At 44.6% G+C, this 25,213-nt stretch overlaps 1 protein-coding gene across 2 annotated transcripts; it reads right to left on the reverse strand.

The window, feature by feature from the left end:
- Window positions 1-1,855: 1,855 nt before the first annotated feature.
- Window positions 1,856-25,156, reverse strand: GSTO2 (glutathione S-transferase omega 2). Of its 2 annotated transcripts, XM_024555430.3 has the most exons (7): window positions 23,881-25,156; window positions 18,157-18,324; window positions 17,821-17,929; window positions 15,867-16,089; window positions 14,850-14,951; window positions 5,376-5,482; window positions 1,856-3,963 (listed from the first exon to the last, which is right to left on the reverse strand). In XM_024555430.3, the coding sequence occupies exons 2-7, from the start codon at window positions 18,188-18,190 to the stop codon at window positions 3,804-3,806; spliced, it is 735 nt and encodes a 244-aa protein (XP_024411198.1). In that variant the 5' UTR covers window positions 18,191-18,324; window positions 23,881-25,156; the 3' UTR covers window positions 1,856-3,803. The 2 variants fall into 2 exon arrangements, with proteins under 2 accessions (XP_024411198.1, XP_045047595.1); XM_045191660.2 differs by lacking the exon at window positions 23,881-25,156 and having other exon boundaries at window positions 18,157-18,428.
- Between the last annotated feature and the right edge of the window lie 57 nt (window positions 25,157-25,213).

A 25,213-nucleotide genomic window follows, 5' to 3' on the forward strand; every position in this document is an offset into this window, starting at 1 on the left:
CTGGCCCCCAGCCAGGGAGCTGAAGGCTGCTCTCCAACAGTGCCCTGGGGAGGGATGCTGCCTGCCCCTGACGAAGTGGGCCAGGGACCCTTGCCATTTGCAAGGCGATTCTTAGTCCCCCTGGATCTTTGGGCGGAAACGACAGGGCAGCGTATCCCACAGTTCTTGTCTGGAGCATGTGTGCAATCGTCCTTTCCAAGAGCAGCATGGTCCTGGGGCACACCTGTGTTCCACACAGCAGCCAAGCTGCCCGGTAATCGGGCAGACCTGTGGGCATTTCAAATCCCTCGCACCTTAACCCTCCAAAACAGTTAGTGCTCTCCAAGAGGGCAGAGAAGGGACATTCTGAGTACTCCTCAATAACATGGAAGAGGGTACTGATTTTACTGTCATCAACAGCCCGGCAGGATTTCAGGATTCACCCTATTAAACTAGGCTGGGGGTGTGAGGAATGGTGGGGAGAGGTATAAACATCCCAGCTTCCAGGAGCTCACGGGTCATTTGAGATTAAATCTGAGCGCATGAAACAACCCGAAAACAACTCCAAACCATGAATCAACCTAAGTATAATGCAGTACATTTTACTCCCAAGTGATGGGAGAATGAGCAGAGTTCAAGTCTGGTCATTTTTGGAAGCCTTGTCACGGTCGTGGAGTTGCCTACCATTCACTGAGCGTTTCCCCAGCAGGCGCTAAGCCCTTACCTGGATAATCCCATCATTTCTCAACCACCATCTAAAACAGTCACTGAGTGATTCCATTTTATAGATTAAAAAGCTAAGGCTTAGATTGGTTAAGCAATTTACAGAATTGAGTGGCGCAGCTAGAATTTGAACCTGGTGTGTCTGAGTGCACAGCCCTGTTCTTGTTACTAGGTACACCACCTCTTTGCACAAAGCATTTTGATCTGAACTTGGCGAGAGAAAAAGATGGTTGAAAAAAACAACCCCAAAAGTCTGCTCTGATGACGAAGACTAGAGAGTGGAGGAAACAGGATTTGCAAAGCCTCAAGAGCTCTGGCAAGCCAGATGGGAGAAAAGGGTTTAAAAAGACCAAACGTCCAGCCTTCCAGGGATTCACAAATGGAAATGAACGGGCGATGGGGCTCCTGGGCGGGCAGGGCTCAGTGTGGCAAGGAAAGGGGGCGAGGGGCTGGAGACTAATCACTGAGAACCCCCGTGGGCTGGACATTTGGTTATTTGTGAAGACTTTAGATAACCAGTGGGGACATAAACCACAGAGGAGTCGAGCTTGGTTCTCCAGCCGAGTAGCACAGTCCCCCTCCATCAAGGCCATTGCCTTTGACAAAGGAAATGTGGACCAGGCAGGACATGAAGGGGAGAGACCCAAGGGAGAAACCCTCCCCCGCCCCACCCACCACCACAGCTTTCAAGGAGCAAAGTGGCCACACAGGCAGGCAGACCCTGCGGCCCCGAAGGGGTCGCTCTAGCTTATACCTGATGATTTAGAGTTCATCTATTCTAACACTCACAGCCACTCTGTTGCCTGAGATCAGAGAAATTCGGAGCTAAAAGGAATTTCAAGTAACCTTTAATACCATCCTCCCCCCAGCACCACCCACCACCACTGCCTCCTGTCCAGGCCACCTTCGCACCACCCCCCACCCCGTCAGGATATAACGGGACTCAGTCCAGAGGGCTGAGTGCAGAATTTCTAAGGAAGGGAGCCCCCTGTGCTCACAGAGTCAGGTGTTCATATCATCTATGACAATGAGGCGCTTTCAAACGCTGTTCTTGGTTGAACCTCAATTCCTTAAACAACATGCTTTACATGAGCTGATGGAATACCTCCTATTCTTTCTCATTGTATTTTTATTACCCTGATGCATTATTGCTGCCACCCCACCCCCACCCCCTAATAAAAGAAGTGGTATTTTCAAAGGCTCCTCAAGGAACATTATTTAATTTCCTCTTTTCTCCAGGCTAAATCTTAGATTCACCCAGAGATTGACAGCCCAGGTTCTTCTGTGGGTGGCATAAAAAAATGAGAAAGACAAAGTGGAGGGTGGAAGGCAGTGCAGGTGACCCTGGCAAAACGCCGAGAGCACAGCTGGTGGGAAGGCACTCAAACCCCAAACGGGGCTGTGGGCGGCGAGCCTGCAACCTCGCCCACAAGCACTTCTCCCCATGCTTTATTTCCTGGTTCGTCAAGCTTTCTAAATTTCTGTGTGGGGCCCCAAAAGAAAACATCTTTGGTTTTGGCCATCAGAGACATGCCATTATCTGTTGTGCTGACGGCAATTTTGGTCCCACGCTCAACACTCGCCAGCACGTAGGATTTATACCTGCAAAGACTGATCAGGCCCCTCACCCTAGGAGAGGCCACAGAAGCCAAGCAAAGATCCCAGGGAAATGTGACTCACAGACCTCACTCTGCATTGGCTTGGGCACCATGGCAACAGGATGCCCCATCCTGAGCAGATGGCACAGCAGACTCGGCCCGTCATGGCCCTTGACATGCGGCGCCTGCTACAGCAGACCAGGCCACCTGACCAAGCAGGCTTGCTTCTGTCCAGCTGGCACAGAGTCACACTGGTAACCATTTACATGAGTCAAAATCCATGCAGAGGGAGCAGATGGCCAGGCCAGGCTGAGACGTGGGGAGAAATGGGGGTGGTTTGGGCTGAGTCAGAGGCAGGAGCAGCAGACAGCTCCTCTGTGGACACAGACAATTAAAAACATCACTCTTGTTGCTGCCTGGTCTCTCAGCCCGGCTAGAGGCTGGGAAAAGATTAGGTGTGAACAAAGCTGGAAGGGTCACAGGCTTATCCCTAGACTCTGAGACAAAATGGCATCGGAGAGGCCTGCCCCACTCCTAAGGCACCTGCCAGCACACCAGGCCGTTCTTCTGGGCTCTTTGACACCTTCCATGGTCGGAGCCAGCAGAGGGGCCATATCAAGCTGAGGCAAGCTTTCCCACAGCAAGACAAGCAACTCCAAAACACTAGGTCTAACACTGCGGCCAAAATGAGTGGAGGGATCAGGGGTTACTGTGTCTTGGTCTTCTTTATCATCTCTGCCACACAGATGTCCCACGGCTTGCTAAACAACGGGCAACCAGAGGCGTTTGCTGTGATAAATTGAGTGTGTGACGCAGATTCACCAGAGTGGCCTTTGCCCATGACTGGGTTTGGGACGTGTGTATTTTTTTAAAGCAGGATGTCAACTATAGAACATTTTGTGAGCCATCCTGAGTTCCGACAGCACCGGTAAAATTCTGACGTCATTGTCCAGGGTGATCACGGGCGTTTCCTTTCCTGCTTTGGAATTCTTTCAGTCATGAGACCCTCGGTGTCACCCAGGCCCGCGGCCAAGGTCTGAGTGAGAGTGACACTCCTGCACACTCACACGGACTGAAGCTTTCGTTGCTAAGTAGGGAGAGTTTGAACTTGGAGTGTTCTCGTCTTCCTTTTCCTCTCTGGTTTTCCTCCGGGGAAGCTGTGGAGGATGCCAGCCTATGGTGCCAAATGGCAGTGATGGGTAGGCCTTGAACCTCAACATCAGCATCAACAATCTGGAGGTCAAACTGGGCCAAAGGCCAAGGGGCGAAGCGGCACACACGCTCCCATAATGTGCTTGGACGTTAGCATTGGGTACTAGATTTCTAAACAATCCTTAGAACCGGTGGGCTAGAGGAGTCATACAAGTGATTATCAGAAAGAATACCTTTTCTGTCTCCTTGTTTATTGGGAACTTCAAAGAAAATGAACAAAAACTGATTGATCCACCCAAACGCTTCCTGATACAGAATCACAGTGTGGCTGAGAATTCTGGGTGGTAAGGCTCAGCAACTGAGCCCATAGTCAAAGGCCTCGGGGTGGTTCTGAAAATAGAGATTCAAGAAGCCCAGGAAAATGTTCTTGTCTATGAGAAGGGAGCACACCGTGGGGTCCCGCTTCATAGCTGCTATCCAGAGCCGAAGGGCCGGGGTGTGGTTCACGCAGCTGCAGGACAGGAAAGAAGCGTTAGCTCACCTGAGGAGGAAGGCGGCAAGAAAAATGGCACGGCCTCACTTTTTAGATTTACGAGACATAAACAATGGGTTTCTTAGGACAATAAAGTTATCTTAGTTACCTTAATATCAAGTGAGCATGATCAATTACTAAAGGAAAATCTTATTTGTAGAATACCCGTGTGTTCTTTTGAACTGTATGAGTCACTATTGATTTTGACAATACAGTTAAAATACTTGCAGGCCGCTTGCTCTGGGGAAATAAGGTGCCTGTGCCTCACTGTTTACCAACAAAACGACAACCCTCTGAAAGGGACATTCTTCGGTCATTCTCGGATTTTGCTTTAGGGGGTTTGAAAAAAACAAAAACTAGTCATTTCCAAACCTTTTTTTTAATGAGTAAAACAGTCATCAAACTTTGAAATAATAGAGATGATTGGGCTTCATTATTTCAAAGACAGATCAGGAAGTTTAGGTCTAGAACATGTCAAGTGGTTTGTTCATGACATGCAGCTGGTTAGTGGGGATCCGGGAGCAGAGGTGAGGGCTCCCGGGCTGTGCTCAGAGCTCTGTCCCCAGAGGAGGCGGCTCTTCATGATGTTTATGTTGAGACAGAGTTTAAACTATCTAAATACGTTAAATCGGATAATCCCTCCGGGACAGTCACAGGGGGAAGTGCAGAGGACCCCCGGGTCGAGTCAAGCCTGCGCATTATAAGGGTACAGGCCCAGCTCTGGCTGGGCAGGACCAAGTTCCCAAATGCCGGCACTGTCCAGCACCCACCAGGCGGCTGGCTGGGGTTAGAGCAGGTGCCAGCATTTGTCCTCTCGAGTTGTGACAACAAAGCATGTGTCCTGCCCGGGACCCCTACACACCCCCCTGAGTCTCCCAGGCAATTCCTTCTACTTGAAATGTCCCTCCACTTCCATGGCGGCCATTTCATTTGTTTGTTTTAACATCAAGCACCTATTGCTCTTAAAATTCCTATCTGGGGAAGAGTCCTCAGAACTAAGATGTGAGTAATGTATATGGTGTCCACTGGGGGACGCAGCAGGTCTAGGTGCACGGCCACCGAGAGAGCTGCAGACAAGTCACCAAAACCCTGGGACAGGGACTCACCACTGGCCTGAGTGTGGACGGGCTGCTGAGGACAGAGACTCTGGAGTACTACGGGAGGCTTTTGGGCACAGGGTCTTATTAGCAGAAATATGGGGGAAGTGTGGGTCCACAGACAGTGGCAGAAGAACACAGATGCATTTTGTACAAGGAAAGAGTTTAAAACCTGATTTCATTTCACAGGGTCATGAAACACGCCGGAAAGGTGATAAAGGGCACACAGACCGTTTCAACCGCTGTCACCCAGGCTAACCCCGGAACCCATGATCACATGGTCGAATGTCTTACTCAGCTATTCCATATACATCCAGTCGCTCAAACCAGGGCCAAAAGAGGTAATCAATCATGGATATACAGGGTCCACCAAAGAAGACGGTGTTCTGATAGCTAAGAATCTAAAAGTTGAAACAGAACAAAAGCAAGTTAATTCACTGACCTGCTGGCTAGTTATAGACCCTAAATACAAATATCAAACTAGTTCCCACAAAGGGAGAACTTAGGCTTTGATTCTCCTTCTGATTGGTTAGGTAAGTGCTTTCCTCCCTTTTCCTGGGCTTTCCTCCACTCCCTTTAGGGTAATACTCCTGGCCACACTCAGTTGCCTCCCTCCTTTGAACAAGGGAGGGAAGGTGGGAGTCCCTTTAGAGGAAGAATTGCCCCTCCGTCTGATTGGAGAATTTGGAAGGACACCCCAGGCAGAGGAAGCCCAGCCCCTCCCTCTTAGCCTGGAGCAGGCTCCTCGGGGTGTTAAGCTCTCCATGGAGCAGCTCAGCCCCTAGAGAGGGGAGGCCCTGTCTCAGGCCAGTGCTGCCCATTACTGGGACAGAGGAGGGCCACAGCGGGACCTCTACTTGTTACAGTTGTGACCCCCATTCCCCAGGATCCACTTTATCTGTAATGGAGGGGATGCTGTAGTCTCCATGTGCCTCCCTCTTTCGCCTTATTTCTCAACCATTAAAAACGAAGGCAGGAAAGAGCAGTGGTATTTAATGGACTCCCTCTAATCCCAACATTGTCTTTCTACCATGTTTTCTTTTTTATTTGAGCTCTTTCACCTTCACATTTGTTGGCCACACAACATTATTAACCTTTTCTTTAAATCTTCACCCAAGGATACATTTTTTTATTACTGATTTGAGAGAGAGAGAGAGAAGCCTGTACACACCCCGACCAGGGATCAAATCCACAACCTATGTATGTGTCCTGACTGGGAATCAGACTCAAAGCCTTTTGTTGTACGGAATGATGCTCCAACCAACTGAGCCACCCAGCCAGGGCTCGACATTATCATTAAAATAAAATCTCTTATTCTCACCTCGGACAAATCTACCCAGACAGAAAACAAACTCTTAATAGACAGATGACCAAAGATGGAAAAAAAAAAAAAAAAAGCCCTTGAAACCTTAAAAAGCAAAAGTGCTTAGCAGGGATTATTGTTGGGCCAGTTCTTCCCAAAGAGAAAGGTATGGTGTCAATTACCTACTTAAATTCATCAGATGACTCTCTTTGACCCATATAACTCATAATCAACTAAATACTTCCCTACAGCTATAGATCTAGATTCCTATATCCTTAATCTAGATTTTCATATTCCTGTCTTTATCAATCAGGCTTGACTCTTGGAACTCTAGACCAAGTGTTGACTCTATGATGTAGTCTAGGTCTGTGGTTAAGAAGGGAAGTTCTGGCCCAGCGGACCTGGTCCTGTGCTGGGCTCTAGCTCCAATTCAACATGGAACCCAAGGCAACTTAGGTACCTCTTCTTCCAAGCCTCAGTTTTCTCATCTGCAAAATGGTGGTAACGTTCGTGCCCATCACGCGTGAATAAACGTGAGCTCTTGTGATAACAGAGCACAGAAACCTCAGAAGGTTACATCTACAGAAAGCAAATCCAACCCTGATATAAAGCATCAATGGGATCCCACCACCCTTCTCAGAGGAAACGCAAATCTTGTGGCGCTGAAGCCTGAGTCTTCATCATCTCCCAGCAGAGCAGGGCCAAGCTCCCCTGACTGGCGTCCTGAAAGCCTGAAAAACTCTGAGGTAGCATCACTGTGCTCAAAGACACTGATGGGATGGTCCCAAAACAGCAGAGGCTGACCAATAAAAACTCAAAACAGAGGCTATTTCCAGCCATGTAGAAACAAGATCTGGCTTACAGAGTAAAGGAACAAAGGATTCCAGAAAGGCTCAAGCCTTCTTTATGTTCAGGACTAAACGTAATAACTACCCAAACTTTTATCACTGCCTAAGAAACGTGCACCTCCAGCTTATGACTGGCTTTCATGGCACAAATCAGAACCAAATCTATAGGGATCGACTCTGGAACTTCTGTATAACTCTTCTGTTTTCCAGAGCAGAGGTGCTGTGCTTTTGGGCAAATCCTTGTCAGAACAAGTCACATGTAGATATTTAATGGAACCCATGATGGACCCCTCGGTAAAGTAATAAGCTACTTTGAAAATGAATAACTGCTTAGTAATCGATGTGTATTTAGTATATTTTTTCAAAGCTTTTCATCTACTCGAAGTAGGAGTATGCCTTTAAAACATTTATGATCTTATAGACATGATCAATTTGTATATAAACACTCATAAAGTAATTGAAGCCCTATCAAGGTACTTTGTATGATAAAAAGTCAAGAGAAGCACACGGGTGAAATGGAAGAGGCATCAGTTACCTTCTGCCAGCATCCACCCCACCTCCCAAATACATACACACATTCGCCAGCACTTGTCTTAAATCCAAGTGTGACTTGGGACCATGCACATCAAAACCCTTGGAGTTCTGGATTCAGCTGCAAATTCTTGAGCCCTGCCTCAGACAGGCATTTCTCCACCAGATCTCTCACAAGGCAAGTCTAAAACTCCCAACAGAACATTGTCTTCCTGTAAACAAGCACAGCGTGCCAGCTCCTTTACAGACGCAGCCCAGTGATGTAGGAGAACGCACTGGCCAGGCCGCCTCAGAGGTTCACTGAAGTCTTAGTACCCTCAACAGGAGAGCTCCCTTCCATGCAAACCTGATAACTTCCCAACACGTGAAATAACCTTTCCCCTCAGAATCACAGAACATCACACCGGTAGGGCCTCTGGAACTCATCTAATGTGACCTGCCCCCACTATCCATTTTACCTTTTTTTAATACCATGCTTATCACACAGAAGATTAGAAGTACAGTGTTAAAGAAGTGCACAATTAAATATGAAAAATAATAAAAGGCTAAGATCTGGGAAAATAAAAGTTAGAACAGAAGGTCAAAACCTTGCCTTGGACTATCATTTACACTATTGCCACGGAAGGAAAACGGTCTCGAGATATCAGGCCAGAAGTCCTGCAGGGGTCCTGAAAGCTTTGAATTTGACTTGAGTTTCCTGGCAGCCCAAGTGGAGAGGAAAAGACACTGAAGAGCTGGTTCTTGTCGCTCACAGCTCACGTGGAAGCACAAGAGACTCTCACTTTCAGGGAAGGAAACGCAGCCCCGGGAGGTAAAGGGACCCCCTGCCAGAGCTAAGACAATAACACTGTTCTCCTCATTTTTAGACGAGGGTCAGTCCTGGTGTCATTCAGCTTCACAGACATGGATGTATGAAGATTCTAACCACAGAAGCTTCCTCAAGTCTCTTGGGAATTCTTTGTGGTTCTTTAACTGATAGAGGAAAGCTTCCAATCAGCAGATTCTGAAAGCCTCTCCTCCTCTCCAGCAGAGGATTGGCCCAGCTCAGCCACCACGAGCGGAGTTCCTCCTTCCTCACTGCTGCCCTTCCTCACCCTCTCTCAATCAAGAGCACCTAACTGCCTGGGCGGTGAGACTCACCAACGTCCTCCTGGTGGGAGAGCTTGCCGAAATTCTCTCCTTCCTGTTTTATTCCATTGGTAAGAAGGTCTTCAGGCAACGTTACTCAAATAGTTCTTCTGTGTTCTCAGTTTAAACTAGTCCCTTCCTTACAGCCAGTTAGCACCCCTGACAATTTTTAAGATAGAAGTAAAATAAACTGGTAGTCTTAATTTCCAATGTCTTATCTTTCCTACGTGTTTTGTCATCAGAAAGTGAATGAGAAGCTGCCACTGCTACACCTGGATATACGTTAACATCCAATGTCACTTTTATTTTTATTTTATTTTTATTGATTGATTTGAGAAGGGGAGAGAGAGAGAGAGAACAGTTTGTTGTTTCACTTATTTATGCACTTATTGGTTGCTTCTTGTATGTGCCCTGACACAGGATCAAACCCACAGCCTTGGTGCATCGAGAGGAAACTCTAACCAACTGAGCTAAAACCATTTGCTAAATGCCAAAATGGCACTAAGGCCATTTTTTAAAAACTCTATTTTGAGTTCTTTCTGTCACCCGCCAGCCAAATCTAATGATGTCAGCCATTCTTACTGTTGAATAGCTTGTCTCACAATGGAATCCCTCACTTTCAGAGCTGTTGTCCTCGGTATCACCAAACAAGGCAAAAGAGCCTGCTTCGAGAAGACCGCTCTCCCCAGGCCCCAGACAAACCGCACAAGGCCACCCCTGGAGAGGCAGCTGAGGCTCTGGCTTCTAGCCCTCGTGCTTCCCTAAAGTATTAACACATCTTTAATTCAGGGGATAACTATTTGATGTTCTGGAATAATAGAAAGTATATTTTTAAAAAATTTCTGTTCTCCAGTTAACTGAAAAATGACTACAGAGGGGTCCCTTGCTTTTGGCTGTAATAAGGGATAAAGAGTGAGCAAGCAAATGAAGGTGGGACTGTCTGGTTTGACGAGGGTACACTTCCCACACCCCCTGAAAGGTGAAAACCTGACAGGAAGGTTCCTGCATCCTCTGCGAAGGCCTCTCTCTGGCTCCCCGCTCCCCCGGGGAAGGAAAAGAGGTTCACTCTCTAGCTCCAGGGGAAGGAAAAAAAAAAGAGCGCTGGGCTCCCCCTTGTGGCCATCTGTGGTGAGGCGCGCGGACTGTGGGGTTCATCAGGGAGGAAGAAATCTGTAAGGTTTTTGCGGACAGGCAAGATCATAAAGAGAAGAGAATCCCAGACTTCCTCAAACCAGGTATTCTAAAAAGCTTCAATCTATAGTCCTGGACTCTCGGATTCAGCTTCAAAAATTCCCTGCCCTGCACCACCGTCTTTTACACTACTGCCAAGAAATCCCCCACCTCTAACAAGGACAGACAGCAGGGTAGCTCACAGCAGGTGCTGCTGCCAGGGCTGGAGGAGGAAGAAAGCGGTTTTCCTTGATGGAAAGAGTTCTTAAGAAGCTGAACCTCTACCTGCCAAAAAAATTCAGCAATTCAGGCCCTTAGCCAAAGCGACAGTAGAGTACTCCAGAACAGAAGTCTTTTGAGTTCATAAAAGATAAGAGGGTATTCTCAAGATTTCGAATTTCAGGTCTCTGCTACACTGATACACAGCTGAAGCTGAGCTAATTACAGTGAACCAATTCCCTGGAAAACAAACTAAGGGCATGGAACAAACAGAGCACAGAAAAAATCCTTTCTCCTCGAGAGAGAAGCGCTGGAAGCAGTGTCTGGTGGAACATGCCACATCATGCTGTCCACCACTTAGGGCCTACTGTCCCCTAGGAAGACTCAGAACGCATCTTGCTGACATTTGGGGATTAAAGGACTACCCTGAAATTTCTATCCTGGAATCCTTTTAATGGGCGTAATTCTTTTGTCAAAGTATATTTGTAAAATAGTGGGGGGAGGAGGGGATGGCGGGGTAGCAGAGCCATGCTTGACAAGTCAAAAAACATCTTTAGAATGGTAGATGGTAGATGAAAAGATAAATGAATATTTACCTAATCTCTGAAGGGGGAAAGTACTTCCTATGTATAAAAACAGTGGAAGAAATCACAACAGGAAAGACTTACGGCACAGTATTTTTAATGTTCTATTTCTATATGTAAGAAAAATAAGCCAAGCGAAAACTTATAACAAAAGACAACGAAAGTTAAAAACATGCAAATATCCTTTATATATATGAAACTCTTTAAAAGGAACTTTTTCAATCAGCAAGGAAAATCAGTAAGACCTTGACAGACAGATGGCTAACAGACCATTTTCAGAAAAAGAACACTAAGAGACAGCATACTTTGGGGTAAACATCCCACTTCACTAGCAATCAAATAAATACACATTATATCAACAATGAGAAACTACTCTTTCTCTCCAAAACAGGCAACTATCTTTTTAAATGAAATTTGCTGGTGGTGAAAAGGGCATAGAGCAAAGGGCATTTTCATACACTGCTGGTGGGGGGTGAACGGCGCAAGTCTCTGGGGAAGGATGTACAGCTCCAGCCTATAAAGTGCCTGTGCCCTTTGATGTGGGAATTCCATTCCAGGAACTCCCATCTAAACACATTTTCTGAAATAGGGAAAACACTTTTATGCAAAGCAGCTGCTGTTCCCTGAAGTATCATTCATAATGGTAAAAAGTGCTGGATAAATGTGGTTTATATACATGACAAATTATACAGAATGAAAAGTTGTGTTTTTTCCACTAAAAATTTACACATATGTCCTTCCCATAAGTGGCCTGAAGTGACCTCTAACAGTGGTTCACTATGCACTTGACCCAGAAAACCCCACAAAATTGTGCAAATCAAAAGGTTCAAATCTTCATGTTCACTTTAACACCACAAGTGAAACTGCCCAGGCACATCTGAAAAGCCGCCCCATATCTGAAGGATGTCACTTTACAGAAGTAGTGTGTGCCATTCCATCGTTACAATGGTGGAGTTGGTAGGTGTGCCCAGCTAAACAGTGGGGCTGGACACGGGGTTGGTGGCCCACAAAGAGTGTTCGAATTTTGCTGCAAGTGCTTTAAAATGCGAAGAGTAATGCTGAACTGAAGGGATGTACATTCTCTGGTCATTGAGCACACCCAGGTGGATCAAGCTCCCAGGACGCGGCAGAACTTACAGAGCTCATGGGCAGGTTAACCCACACGTGAGCTCTCGCTGCCACGCTGAGATGATCCTCACGGAAAAGAGCAGACTGTTCCTAAACCAGAAAAGGAGGTTGCACAGAAGAAAACGTCATCCCAGAAGAAACGGAAGAAACAAAAACTTATGGCCCAGGAGTATATTCAGCATAAAATAAATGCTAATAAAAGTAAAAAAAAAAACTTTAGGGACTTCCAGCCAAGATGGAGGCATAGGTAGACACACTGTGTCTCCTCCCACAACCAAAAGAAGGACAACAAATTAAAAAACAAAAATCAACCAGAACTGACAGAAAATTGAACTGTATGGAAGTCCAACAACCAAGGAGTTAAAGAAGAAACATTCATCCAGACCAGTAGGAGGGGCGGAGAAGGGCAGCCAGGGAAGAGAGGACATGTGGCAAGGTGGTGGCTAGTGGACCTGGTGAGGAGGCAGCTGGCAGACTGAGTGGTCCCACATTTGCGTGAAGATAAACTGGGAGGAACAACCAGGGAGTGAGACCATGCAACCAGGGTTCCACAGCAGGGAAATGAAGCCTCAAAGCCTCTGACTGAAAACTCCTATGGGGGTCGAGGAAGTGGAAAATACTCCCAGCCTCACAGGAGAGTTCATTGGAGAGATCCACAGGGTCCTAGAATGCACACAAAACCACCCACCCAGGAATCAGCACCAGAAGGGCCCACTTTGATTGTGGGTAGCGGGGGAAGTGACTGAAAGCCAACAGAGGGTCGAGCACCTGGCACTGTCCTCTCTCAGACCCCTCCCCCACATACAGCATCACAACACGGCCATGTGGGTTGCCCCACCCTGGTGAACACCAAAGGGGGGTGAACACCCCTTACTATGTAACAGGAACACTGAGACAAAAAAAAAAAAAAAAATGGCCCAAATGAAAGAACAGATAAAAGCTCCAGAAAAAATACAACTAAGCGACAAAGAGATAGCCAACCTATCAGATGAACAATTCAAAACACTGGTAATCAGGATGCTCACAGAACTGGTTGAATGTGGTCACAAATTAAAGGAAAAAATGAAGGCTATGAAAAGTGAAATAAAAGAAAATGTACAGGGAACCAACAGTGACAGGAAGGAAATCAGGACTCAAATCAATAGTTTGGACCAGAAGGAAGAAAGAAACATTCAACCAGAATAGAACAAAGAAACAAGAATTCGAAAAAATGAGGAGAGGCTTAGGAACCTCTGGGACAACTTTAAATATTCCAACATCCAAATCATAGGGGTGCCAGAAGAGAAGAGGAAGACCACAAAATTGAAAGCTTATTTGAAAACATAATGAAGGAGAACTTCCGCAATCCAGCAAAGGAAATAGACTTTCAGGAAGTCCAGGAAGCTCAGAGTCCCAAAGAAGTTGGACTAAGGAGGAACACACCAATGCGCATCACAATTACATTAGCCAAGATTAAAGATAAGGAGAGAATCTTAAAAGCAGCAAGAGAAAAGGAGACAGTTACCTACAAAGGAGTTCCCATAAGACTATCAGCTGATTTCTCAAAAGAAACCTTGCAGGCAAAAAGGGGCTGGAAAGAAGTATTTGAAGTCATGAAAGGCAAGGACCTACATCCAAGATTACTCTATCCAGCAAAGCTATCATTTAGAATGGAAGGGCAGATAGAGTGCTTCCCAGATAAGGTCAAGTTAAAGGAGTTCATCATAACCCAGCCCTTATTATATGAAATGTTAAAGGAACTTATCTAAGAAAAAGAAGACCAAAAAATATGAACAGTAAAATGACAACAAACTCACAGCTATTAACAACCACACCTAAAAAAACCAAAAACGAAAACAAACTAAGCAAACAACTAGAACGGGAACAGAATCACAGAAATGAAGATCACATGGAGAGTTACCAGTAGGTAGAAAATAGACAGGAGGAGGTTAAGAATAGTACAGGAAATGTAGAAGCCAAAGAACTTATATGTACGACCCATGGACATGAACTAAAGGGGGGTAATATGGGTGGAAGGGGGTGTTCAGGGTGGAGGGGAATAAAAGGGGGCAAATGGGACAACTGTAATAGCATAATCAATAAAATATATTTTTTAAAAGTAAAAACAATACATGTAATAGAAAAATACATTCTCATTATTTAAAAAAAAAAATTGAAACACAGAAAACAGTATAAAAGGCCAATGAGATTTAAGTAGTCATTGGGTAGGACTTCTGGGAAAGTCCTTTAAAGGAGCAAGGCCTTTTGCCATTTTTTCCCCTTTCTGTTCTCCTTTCTGCAACCTGGAATTTGGATGTGATGGCTGTAGTTCCAGCAGCTATATTGTCATTTTGAGGATGAAAACCTTGCACTAAAGATGACAGAGAAGAAAGAGTGAAGGAGTCTCAGTCCCTGGTAATTTCATGAAGAAGCCATCAAAATAGACTTGAACTGCCCCTTCCTCTGGGTTTTGTAAAGAATAAACCATTATAAGATAAATTTATAGCAGTTAGTTCTCTTTTATTAGCAGCCAAACACAATGCCTAACCAATATAGACCTTGACCTCAATGGCCAAAGCAATCTAGAGATAGCAATCTAGGGATACTTCAGGTATACAGTGACTCTGAGAAAGGAAGAAATTCATCACATGCCCTTCCCGACTCCCTTGCCAGATTTTCAAGAATAATTCCAGGATGAGGTAGTAGAGAGCAAGTACCTACAAGTTAAAATCAGATGACTAGTAGCTGAACTTATCAAAGTCAGGAAGAAAGAGTTAAGTCTGTGAAAGCAGAGGGTAACCAGGTGACCAGGTCAGTGACCGTAGGTCACATCTCTTCCTCCATTGGATCTCAACAGGAGAGGGGCCCCTTTTTGTACCTCTTCAAGGTTGCAGAATTCCTCTCGAAGGGCTAGCTTCAGGTTACCGCATTCTTTCCCGCATCTCAGTGCTACCAGACACTCCTTGGTCAAATGTGGGATCTAGTCAGAGGACACAGGTTTCTTAGTGAAGAAGCCTGAGGGAACTCCACATTCCTGCTCTGCCTAAAAATACAGCCGAAGCTATGTGACTGTAGCTTAACAGGCCAACCACCACACCTCGGCTCCCCAGCTCCCTCTGAGAGGTATCTCTGTAGTTCCAGGCATCCAGGTGTCACAGCACCCTGGTGAAACAAGGTGCTCTCAAAAAGAATTCGAGTGCTTCTTACTTGATTAGCAACTACCATGCTGTACAATCTTAGGCAGGCACTTAACCTCTCTAAGCCTCAGTGTTCTCATCTGAAAAATGGGTACAGTAGTAGAACCCACCTTAAAGGGCAGGTGTAAGGGCTACCTGAGTTAACCTGTAATAAGGTAGTTAGGACAGTGCTTGGCACATCATAAGTGTTCAGTATATGTTGCTTATTTTTATCTCAATTCAAAGACAACTACCTTAAAGTTTCTCCATCATTTTTTCCCCATTATCAACAGGTGCCCCTTTTTCTCTCTTCCTCACATTTCCTGGACTGTTGGTGCTCTTGCTCTGCATAAAGAGCAATCCCCTTTCCGTGCATTAATGCCTCTTTTGTACCTGAAACCTTAGAATATCCCCTTTAAAGTAACACCAGTTTTCAGCTCTTTCAATATTCCTGTCTTAAGTCACACAGTCTTAACTATGCCATAATCATACCCCTTGAGACTGCTAGTTCAAGTGGCAAAGCACCTATCAGTGAAGCCATTAATTTTTAATATCAGAGGTAACAGCTCTACTATAATTGCATACCAGCTATTCTCCTAAGGCACATGTAGTGTCGAAACAAAACAAGTTCTCCAATGATCTGGCTTTAAAATTGAAGTGTGGGACAGACATACAAAGTAAAAAAGAGTGTAAGTGGCTTTTTAAAAAATTGAGCATACCTTATAGAATAGCTCCAACAACATCTTTTGGCGAGCTCGCTCGTAAGGGTCAAATGGATATAGCTTCCTTCCAGGATAAGCATCATCCAGGTACTCACAAGCAATCACAGATTCGTAGATCAGCTGACATTTGCTGTTTTCCAGGACTGGAATTTGTCCAAAAGGGTGCTTTGTATAGTACCAGTCAGGCTTGTTTCTCAGGTTAATGTTGATAACTTCATGTCTTAAAAAGCACAGGGAAATACAAGACAACAAAAATGAGAGGCTTGTACAAGTGGACTCATCTTGAAAGCAGAAGTAATCAACTCATAAAATTTAAATTTGCAATACTTTGTTTTAAGTTTAGGTGTTTTACAAAGAAAAATATATAATAACATCATTGTCTTCATTCCTACAGTAAGACGTGTTAAATGTTTTCTATGCGTTGTCTCATTTGCTCTCTGTGATTCCCGACTCTGGGAGATTGAATCTCCTGCCCAACATCACCACTAGGAAGGATCAGAGCCAAGACTGCAGCCCAAGAGTCTGACTCAGAGCTCACCATGCTTAACCATCACACTATAGAGTTTCATACATGTTAAAGCTTAAAAATACAAATCTGCTGTGAACAGGTCACAACAGAATGTGGTAAATGTTAGCAGTTACAAACACAAATTCTGCATCAGATTCCGTGGGGTCTGGACAGTCTAGCTGGTGACCTTGACTGAATTCCTTAACCTCTCCATGCTCAGTGTCCTTCATTGTAACATGGGGGTGATAAATATGCTCATGTCTCGGCATCATTGTGAGGATCAAATAAATAAATTATGTATAAAAGGAAACAAATGAGAATATTCTTTGCTCGGTCAAGCAGATTGTCTTAAACCCTAAAGCAGTGGTTCTCAGCTGGGAATAACGTTGCCCCATTCCTCAGGGGCACATGGCAATGTCTGGGGACATTTTTGGGTTGTCACACTGGGGGAGAGGCGGTTGCCGTCTAATGGGCAGGGGCCAGGGACGCTGCTAAACATTCATTCATAAGCTGCCAGTTTGTCACTGCAGGCAAACCATCGGGCTACTGTTGTTTCAAATGGGTAAACTAGCAATAGGGCTGATTAGAACTGAGAAAGAGGGAAGAATCTGGAAATAAATGCCATATGTCCTCCTGAACAAAGCAGAATTACATAATTTTATTGAAAATGTCTCTATGTTAGGCTCTGCATTTCTCTGACATGAATCTGAAACTCTGAAGTTGCTCCTAATGATGGACTCTCCAAGACAAGAGTCAAAACTCTTGGACTAACATGCTCAACATTTTATTGTAGCTTAGAGGCCAACTGCGTCATGCAGTCCCCATTCCAGTGAAGGTGCTCTTCCTTCCAAATCCAGACCTGCAGGATTTAGTCTTGCAAAGCTCCTCCTGGGAAGATATGTCCCCATTTCCTCTAGTATGTCGGAACCTTCAAGACATCTCTTGATAGCAGTTCCTTCTATTTCATTGTTTGGAACTATTTGTTCATTCATTCAAAAAATATTTTTAAGCACCTACTATGTGTCAGGCTCTCTCTAGCCCAGGAATGAAAAAGACAAAGGCCCCACCCCTCCACAACTTCCATTTGGGGAGAAAGGGTGGAGGAAAGAGGGATAAAAAGATGTTGGATGCAGTATAAGCACAGTGACCACAGAGAACAGAGTTGATTTGAAGGGGGGTGAGGGTGGGGCTGCAGTCAGCGCAGGCCGGCACTGTGCCCTTCCTTCACCAGCTTTACAGGAGGGAACCAGCTCACCGGGGCCATCATTCAGTTTACTCTGAGTTGTCCTAAGATTCCTGCACAGACATGACTCTGCATTCCAGGGCCGCCTGCTGGCCTTTGCTAACCATTTATTGACTTTGCCTCTGAAGAAAAGGATAGGGAGCTCCAGGTTTTAAACATCTCCCGGGGTGCCTGTAAGGTGCTGACCTTCCATTTCTCACCTGATGCCTTTGGCCTGGAGGACCAAGCGCGTCCTATGCGCATAAGGACAGAACCTCATGCTGTAGATTCGGATCAGGCCCTCTGGGACCGGCCCTGGGGGGTGACTTCCTGTGGAGGGGTGGGGTACCAAGAGGCGGATTAGCCCAGAGACAGGATGGGCTCACTCGCCACACTGAGACCCCAGAAGGGCTGCACATGCTCCGCCTCTGGAGTCCCAGACAGGACTTTTGCTCACGGGCTTTTGTGCAGAGGAACCCTTCAAGTCCCACCCACCCACCGCCCTGGTCTGGAGGCCAAGACCCTGCATCCCGTGGACAGCTGTTGAGAAGACTCACCTTTCCCCAAGGCCCGGCTCGCGTCCTCAGCCATGGTTTCCAAGTGTCTGCGCAGCGCCCAGTGCTCTCAGACCGCGGCTCTGGGGCTTGCAGCTGCAGCAGGCTCTAAGGACAGCTATGCTCCCGCACGCCACTCCTGCCCAAATTCAGTTTTTGAGTGCCTGGGCTCTGATAGGGCAGAGGAGGAAGTGATCTGGGATGCGAGCTAGGCAGGATAACAATCTAGAGAGACATCGCCCCAGATTCGGAAACCGAAGTAGGAGTGGGCAAGACAAAACAAACAAAACACCTGGGAAGTACCCTTGCTCTTAACACATGGACACAGCATTCGGAGGGGCTCTTCTCCACACCAAGAATCTGTGAAGAATGGACATTAAACTCCAGCATGTATGTCAAGGGAGTTTAATAAAAATTGACCAGAGTAACCGCCAACGTTTTCTCTCCCATTCTAAGCCCTCCCTCTTGCATTTCTAAGACCATTGTCTATACATTGTCTGTATAATGAGTACTTAAAAAAATAAAGCCAAACTTTTTCATGATATAGCAGATAAGAAGAAAAACTTGTTAGTGTTGAGATGTTGCACGCTCCTGAGAGTCCCCTTAAATTTTGTGCTCTAGACACCTCACTGGTCTCACTTTTGTCCCAGACCTATTTGTGACATTGTACCCAAGCTATGAAAGAGTAGTAATGAATTAGACACTAGAGGCAAAGAAAAATTTGTGAGCTCTCCCCATCCCCAGCATGAATTCCTGAGCAGACCCTTCATAGTGGCTACGAAGACTTTGTCAACAGCCCCGCAACACAGGGGCCACTTCCATAGCTCTTTCATCTCCATGAGATGGAGGTCGCTAGACTTGGCTCTGCTCTACGAAGCTGAGATCCTGAAATTTAGCAGGTAGGAAGCTAATTCCTTTGATTTTACAGGACTGAGATGAAATAGGAATTACTTATAAATGCATTTTATGGGGTTCACAGGTAGAGAAGGAAAGACAAGTATTACATGCCTCACGCTGACTACATGATTTCTATGGATTACCTTACTTGATTTCCACAACCACTCAGGCAACTATTATTTTTCCTATTTCACAACATAGAAAATATCCTCAGAAAAATGAAATTATTTTCCCAAAGTGACCAGCTAGTAGGGTTGAACTTTAAAAGTCCAAAGCCTGACTCATTGTCTTGGCCTCAAACGCTGGTAGCCGTGTGGAGGGGAAAGGATATAAATCCTGGAAAAAATATAGCGCATAATTGCAGCTCAACAAATGTTAGCTGAGTCTCAATGTGTTTTGTTAAAATGACAGAACCTAATTACATAGTTTATCAACGGTCACCTTTTGTCCTTTGGAATTCCAATCTCTCCAGAAATTCTTGGTTCATAATGTTAACATTTTTTTCCTACTCAGAAGGAATCTTTGAAATTCTTCAGAATAGTGACCCAACTACATTTTTTGCTAAGTCATTCAGAGTGATTTCATGTGAGAATGACAAATTGCTGTTGATTGATAAGAATTGGGGAGTGGCAAAAATGTTTTAATAAATTTCCTCTGAAAAGAAAATGCATATATGTCAGCAATTTTGCAGGTTGGAAGATAAAGACAATAACTACTATTCTGAAACTAACTTTAATCGAGAAGGACAAAACTGAATGGGAACAGAAGCAACGAACATAACCATGATAACTATGTGAGAGCTTCTCATAGACAAGGACATGTGGGCAAGGACACATGGGCATGAAACGTGTCCCTCGTGAAAGAAAGCAGATGTCAAACAGCTGTGTGAAAATACACCCAGATTCTAAGAGAAGAATATGAAATTCTCAAAATCCCAATCACAATCAGTTCTTACTAACATGTATTTGGTACTTTATGTGTATTCACTCATCGAATACTTACAGTAGTCCCATAAAGGTTCTATTATTATTCTACATTAAAAAATGAGTGAACTGAGACTAGCAAGGTTAAGTCACTTGTCAAAAGCCTCACAACTAGTAAGAGGAGGAGGGAGGATGATGACCTTTGACTCCCGGGTGAGTACTCCAAACAGGATCTTAGTCTATACCAGAGATAGGCAAGCTTTTTCTGTAAAAGTCCAAATAGTAATATCTTAGGCTTTTTGAGTCATCTTGTCTCAACCACTCAACTCAACCCTTACAGGATGAAAACAGCAATAGATAATATATAAATGAATGGGTTTGGCTGTGTTCCAAGAAAACATTATTTACGGAGTCTAAACTTGAATTTCATATACATATATAGGTTCACAGTTGTAATTCAAATGAGCAATACAATAAATAATACATGATAATACAAGAATAATTCTGTGTTTTGTGCACTCACAACTGTAAATCTACTTTTTCCAACCCCTGAATTTTAACAGACTTTATTTTCAGAGAAGTTTTATGTTCACAGCAAAACCAAGCACAAGATATAGAGATTTTTCTACCCCCACAAATGCACAGACTCCTTCACCATCCACATCCTGCGTCAGAGAGTTACATTTCCTACAATTGATGAGCCTACGTTGACACTTCATTATCAAAGTGTCAAAGTCCATAGTCCTTAGCTCTTATACCATACAAAAACCAGCAGAGGCCTGGATTTGGTTTTCTGGCCTGAGTTTCCTCATTCCTGGAGTATACTGATAATGAATGAATTATTAACAGCCATGCTGGGAATTCCATTTGTAAAGTAAAAGTCCCACCTTTCACTATGTTAGAGAGAACATATTTCCAAGGTTTTTTACTTCCTCATTCCCACCTTTTAAAGGAAACCAACTCTGAGAGTTGGGAAGTGCTGTTTATTATGCTGTGTATTATATCTGTGTAGGAGAAGTCACACTCTGGAATGCAAGTCTATCTGGTATAGAGAGAGAATAGCAAACAGTTGTTCCTTTGAAGGGAAGCAATACAATGTCAAGGTCCTCACTTGGCTCTATAGTCAAACCCTGGCTTTGGCACTTAGACAGCTGTCTCTCACCTCATTGACCCTCGTCTTCTTCATCTGTAAAATGAGAATACAAATAGTACCTTCTCGGTGGGTTTTGAATAATGAATGAAGTCATGCAGGCCATCCTCAGTACAGTAAGTGCTCAAAATTAACGACTAATACTAGTAAATAAGAACACATTTTAAATAGCACAGTGCATTCCAATTTTGTATGCATAAAAATGAAATGCACTGCAACTCAGCTTTGCAAAGCTTATTGGAATTAGAATTCAACTTGGAACATTTATTTCACCAGTTACCAGTTAAATGCCAGTTGAATAGGGGTTGAATGCTGCCAGCTACATTTCAGTAATGTGGTTTTTAATCTTACCACTGAACACTATTATTTTTCCTGGAAAGATTTTCATTATGACCTTTGAGCTTATCCCTTCTTCCTTTTTAAGGCAGCTCTCTGAAATAGGTACCTCTTCAGATACAATAGGTACCTCTCTTACCTCTCTGAAATCCTCTTTGCAAATTTTCCTTCTATGTTACTATATCCTGTTTACACCTCTATTATACTGACTCACTCAAGCAAGAAACAAATGGTAACAAAGCCATATTAAACCTACCCCAGATTGGTTTCCAGCTATCTGAAATATAATCAGATCTATTTGAAAAGGTGGGGACCTTTAGTCATGGGTAATAATAGCTTAAGCTTTTTAGGAAAAGAATGTCACCATAGAAATAATTTCTTCACTCTATCTAACTGAGACTCTGTTTTGAGAATAGAAGTGGAGTTTGCATTTTTCAATGTTTCAAAATTTTTTTCTCATACCTGTCTTTGGTAGTGGCAGAAACTGGAGGACATTCCTCTTAATATAAATTAAACCTGCTTAATTTACACGAAAGATTACTGGGTGTTCAGACACCGTTCACCGAGTTCAGAGAGTGAGATAAGTCAGGAAAAAGACTATTTTCAAATGGACTGAGAATCAGGGACCTATTTCCAGGAAGTTAGGATCATAGGGAATCCTATGTTCTAATGTCTTTGGGACATTTTCTTTCTGTTCTGAGATATAATTGACATACAGCTCTGTATGAGTTTATTGTGCACCACATAAAGACTTGGCATACATATATTGTAAAATGATTACCACAATAATAGTTAATATTCATCTTCATATAGTTACAAAACATTTTTTTTCTCGTGATGGGAACTTTTAGGACCTACTCTCTTAGCAACTCTCAAATATACCATACAGTAGTGTTATTATAGTCGTCTTGTGCATTACCTCCGTGGGACTTACTTTATAACTGCAAGTTTGTACTTTTTGATCACCTTAATTCAGCTCCCTCCCCACCCCCACCCCCCAGAATTCTGAAACATATGAAGTAAAGATTATTGTCAACTAAAGTTGTCAGAGGAGAAAATCCATCTTCCCACTGGGGAAAGCAGAGTCAAAAGGAGACTTTCCTATCTCTTATCTCTTTACAGCTTAAGGGATCAAAGAAAAAACATTTTAAAAACATTTTGAGCCCTGGCTGGTGTGGCTCAGTTGAGTGCGGGCCAACAAACCGAAAGGTTGCTGGTTCAATTCCCACTCAGGGCACATGCCTGGCTTGTGGGCCAGGTCCCCAGTAGGGGGCACATGAGAGGCAACCACATATTGATGTTTCTCTCCCTCTCTTTCTCCCCCTCTCCCCCTCTCTCTAAAAATATAAGATATTTTAAAAAAAAAACATTTCGATATAGTTACATTTGAATGTAAAAAGGCAGATTTTCAAGATCCTGAAATCAACCTAACCAAACATTTTGTAAAATCAAACAAAACAGACTGAGTTAGGAAAATAGCAACACTTCCTGTTAAATCTCAGGTATAACAGTGGTGTGTCAAAATGGTGCTTGCTATCCTCTCCTGGCCTGACCTCTCCAAATGCTGGGAGCTGATAAATAAAGAGACTGGGGCAGAAGTATACCCAAGCTCTTATCTCAAAAGTGGTGCAAATGACTAAGAGTTCAGGTTGGATTTGAATCTCTTCAGCACTTACTAGCTGGATGACCTTGGGCAAATCACAACGACTTTCTGTGCCCTGGGGTTCTCATTTGTAATTCGGAGTTAATGGTGCCAATACATCATCAGGTATTTTGGGAAAGATTCATTCAGGTACTGGATGAAAAATGCTTAATACTTAGCATTCATCTGTTCCCTAGTAGGCACTCAACATTAGCTATTATTTTTATGATTATTAGAATGCAGCAGGGTCACAAAGGCATCCCCTGAGACCAAAATCCCCAGCTGCAGTGCCCTCTAATGCAGCTGAACTAGTGGTGTCCAATGCGGGGACCAGAATTCGTGATTTGGGGCTGTCTTTACCTGTCTCCAGGCAAATCAGAAAAATAAACAATTAATAAGGGTTTCCCCGCCCCCCCCCCCTTTAAGTTAAAGGTGTTCACTTTAAAGACCTGTTCTTTAGTCTTGGATTATATAGCCCTTGTACCTTTGTTTATGTTAAATTCTTTGATGAAACTTTTGTGAAGATAAAAGTAGTTGGGCTTTCTTTCAACAGTATTAGGCAACATAAAAATTGGCACTCCTATTCTGGGACCTGAAACTCATGGAAAATCCTAAAATTCAGAATTGACCTTATACCCCTCTTCCCGTCAAACGCCAAAACTGGCCGGACCAACCCGGTGGAGGTGGCAGGAGAGACGCCCCCAGAAACCTCCCAACGCGCCGCAAACGAACCGGATACAGAACTTTGGCGGAACCCGCCCCCTAGAATGAGATCCTACCGGCCAACTGGCCGCGATTCCCAGAGCTCCAGCCAATCCTAAGAGCCTTTGGAGGTGCTCCAGCCAATCACTGCCTAGCTGAGCCAAAGGGCAGCCCCCTTCAGGCGCTTGAGTACCCAAGTAGTGATTCCCCACGAGTGTCTGGAACAGGTAGCGGCTGGCTGTGGCACCTCAGCGCCCGGGTCTACATCCGAGTGAAGCCGCCCCGCAGCCGACCTGAACCTAGAAGGGTGGGGCGGGCCCACGACAGCAGAGATGGGTGTGTCCGGAGCTTGGGCATTGGTGGCCTAGAGTGGGCAGCCGGAGGTCATTTGTGAAGTCAACAGTTGTCACCTGCGTGTCAGGGTGTGGCCCCCTGATCGCCTGCATCACCACGGGGGTGGGGGCCGGGTGGAGGGGGCTCATTTCAAATGTGGACCACCTGGCCTACCCCGACCTTCTTACTGAATCTCAAACGGAGCGGTGAGCCTTAGGTGATTATTAGGTGCTTTTACGTTTAAGACTGAGTACAGGAAGCCAGGCTGTATTTGGGCCAGCGGGTTAAAGGCGTGCCCCTTAATCCTGATAGCAAGAACCAGGTGCTAGCTGTGTTCTCCAGGTATTTGTGCCAGCGTTTTAAGACCTCGCTTAACCTTGGGACCTTAGTTGAATCATCTGTGGACTGAAATGATGCTCTATGACGTACCTTTTCGTGGAGCTGATGTGATAAAAATTAATGAGAAGCTCAGTGGGCTATGAAGCGTGTGGAAGATGGCATTGATATTTTTGAATGGGGGCATTACCTATTACTCATTCAGCCTTACATACCGCACTGAGGGATGTGGTCTTCACAGTACTTACATATATGGAATACTTCCTGTGTGCCCAGCATGGGATTTGGTGAGAAGCATTTGAAGGGGAGAGAGACTGGATACTGGAGACCAAGTAAGAGTCCACCTAGTCACCTACCTGGATTTGAGGTGATGTAGGTCTGGTCTTCATTGGTCAGAACAGGAATAAAAGAGGGCGTGAATTCAGCTAATGAAGGAAAGAATGAGGAATTGTAAATTCTCAATTCAGAACCTCAAAGAAAAACTTGAAAGAGCATCTCTTGAAATGACAACAGGGTATCCAAGTGGAAATGTCCTCTGGACAGTTAGAAATCTAGACTGAAGTCTAATCTCACCAGAGAGGATCTGAGCATCCTGAGCAGGGAGTGTGTTTACATTTCTGCAGGAGGGCCTTGAGGAAATGCCACAGTTGTGCCATGATGGCAACTCAGAGACGGTGATCCAAAGAGACATGAGAGCACTTGGCAAAATAAAAGCATGCTATTTTTCATATTAGTGAAGCA

Source organism: Desmodus rotundus, chromosome 4 (genome assembly GCF_022682495.2).
Source record: "Desmodus rotundus isolate HL8 chromosome 4, HLdesRot8A.1, whole genome shotgun sequence".
Taxonomy (NCBI): Eukaryota; Metazoa; Chordata; class Mammalia; order Chiroptera; family Phyllostomidae; genus Desmodus; species Desmodus rotundus.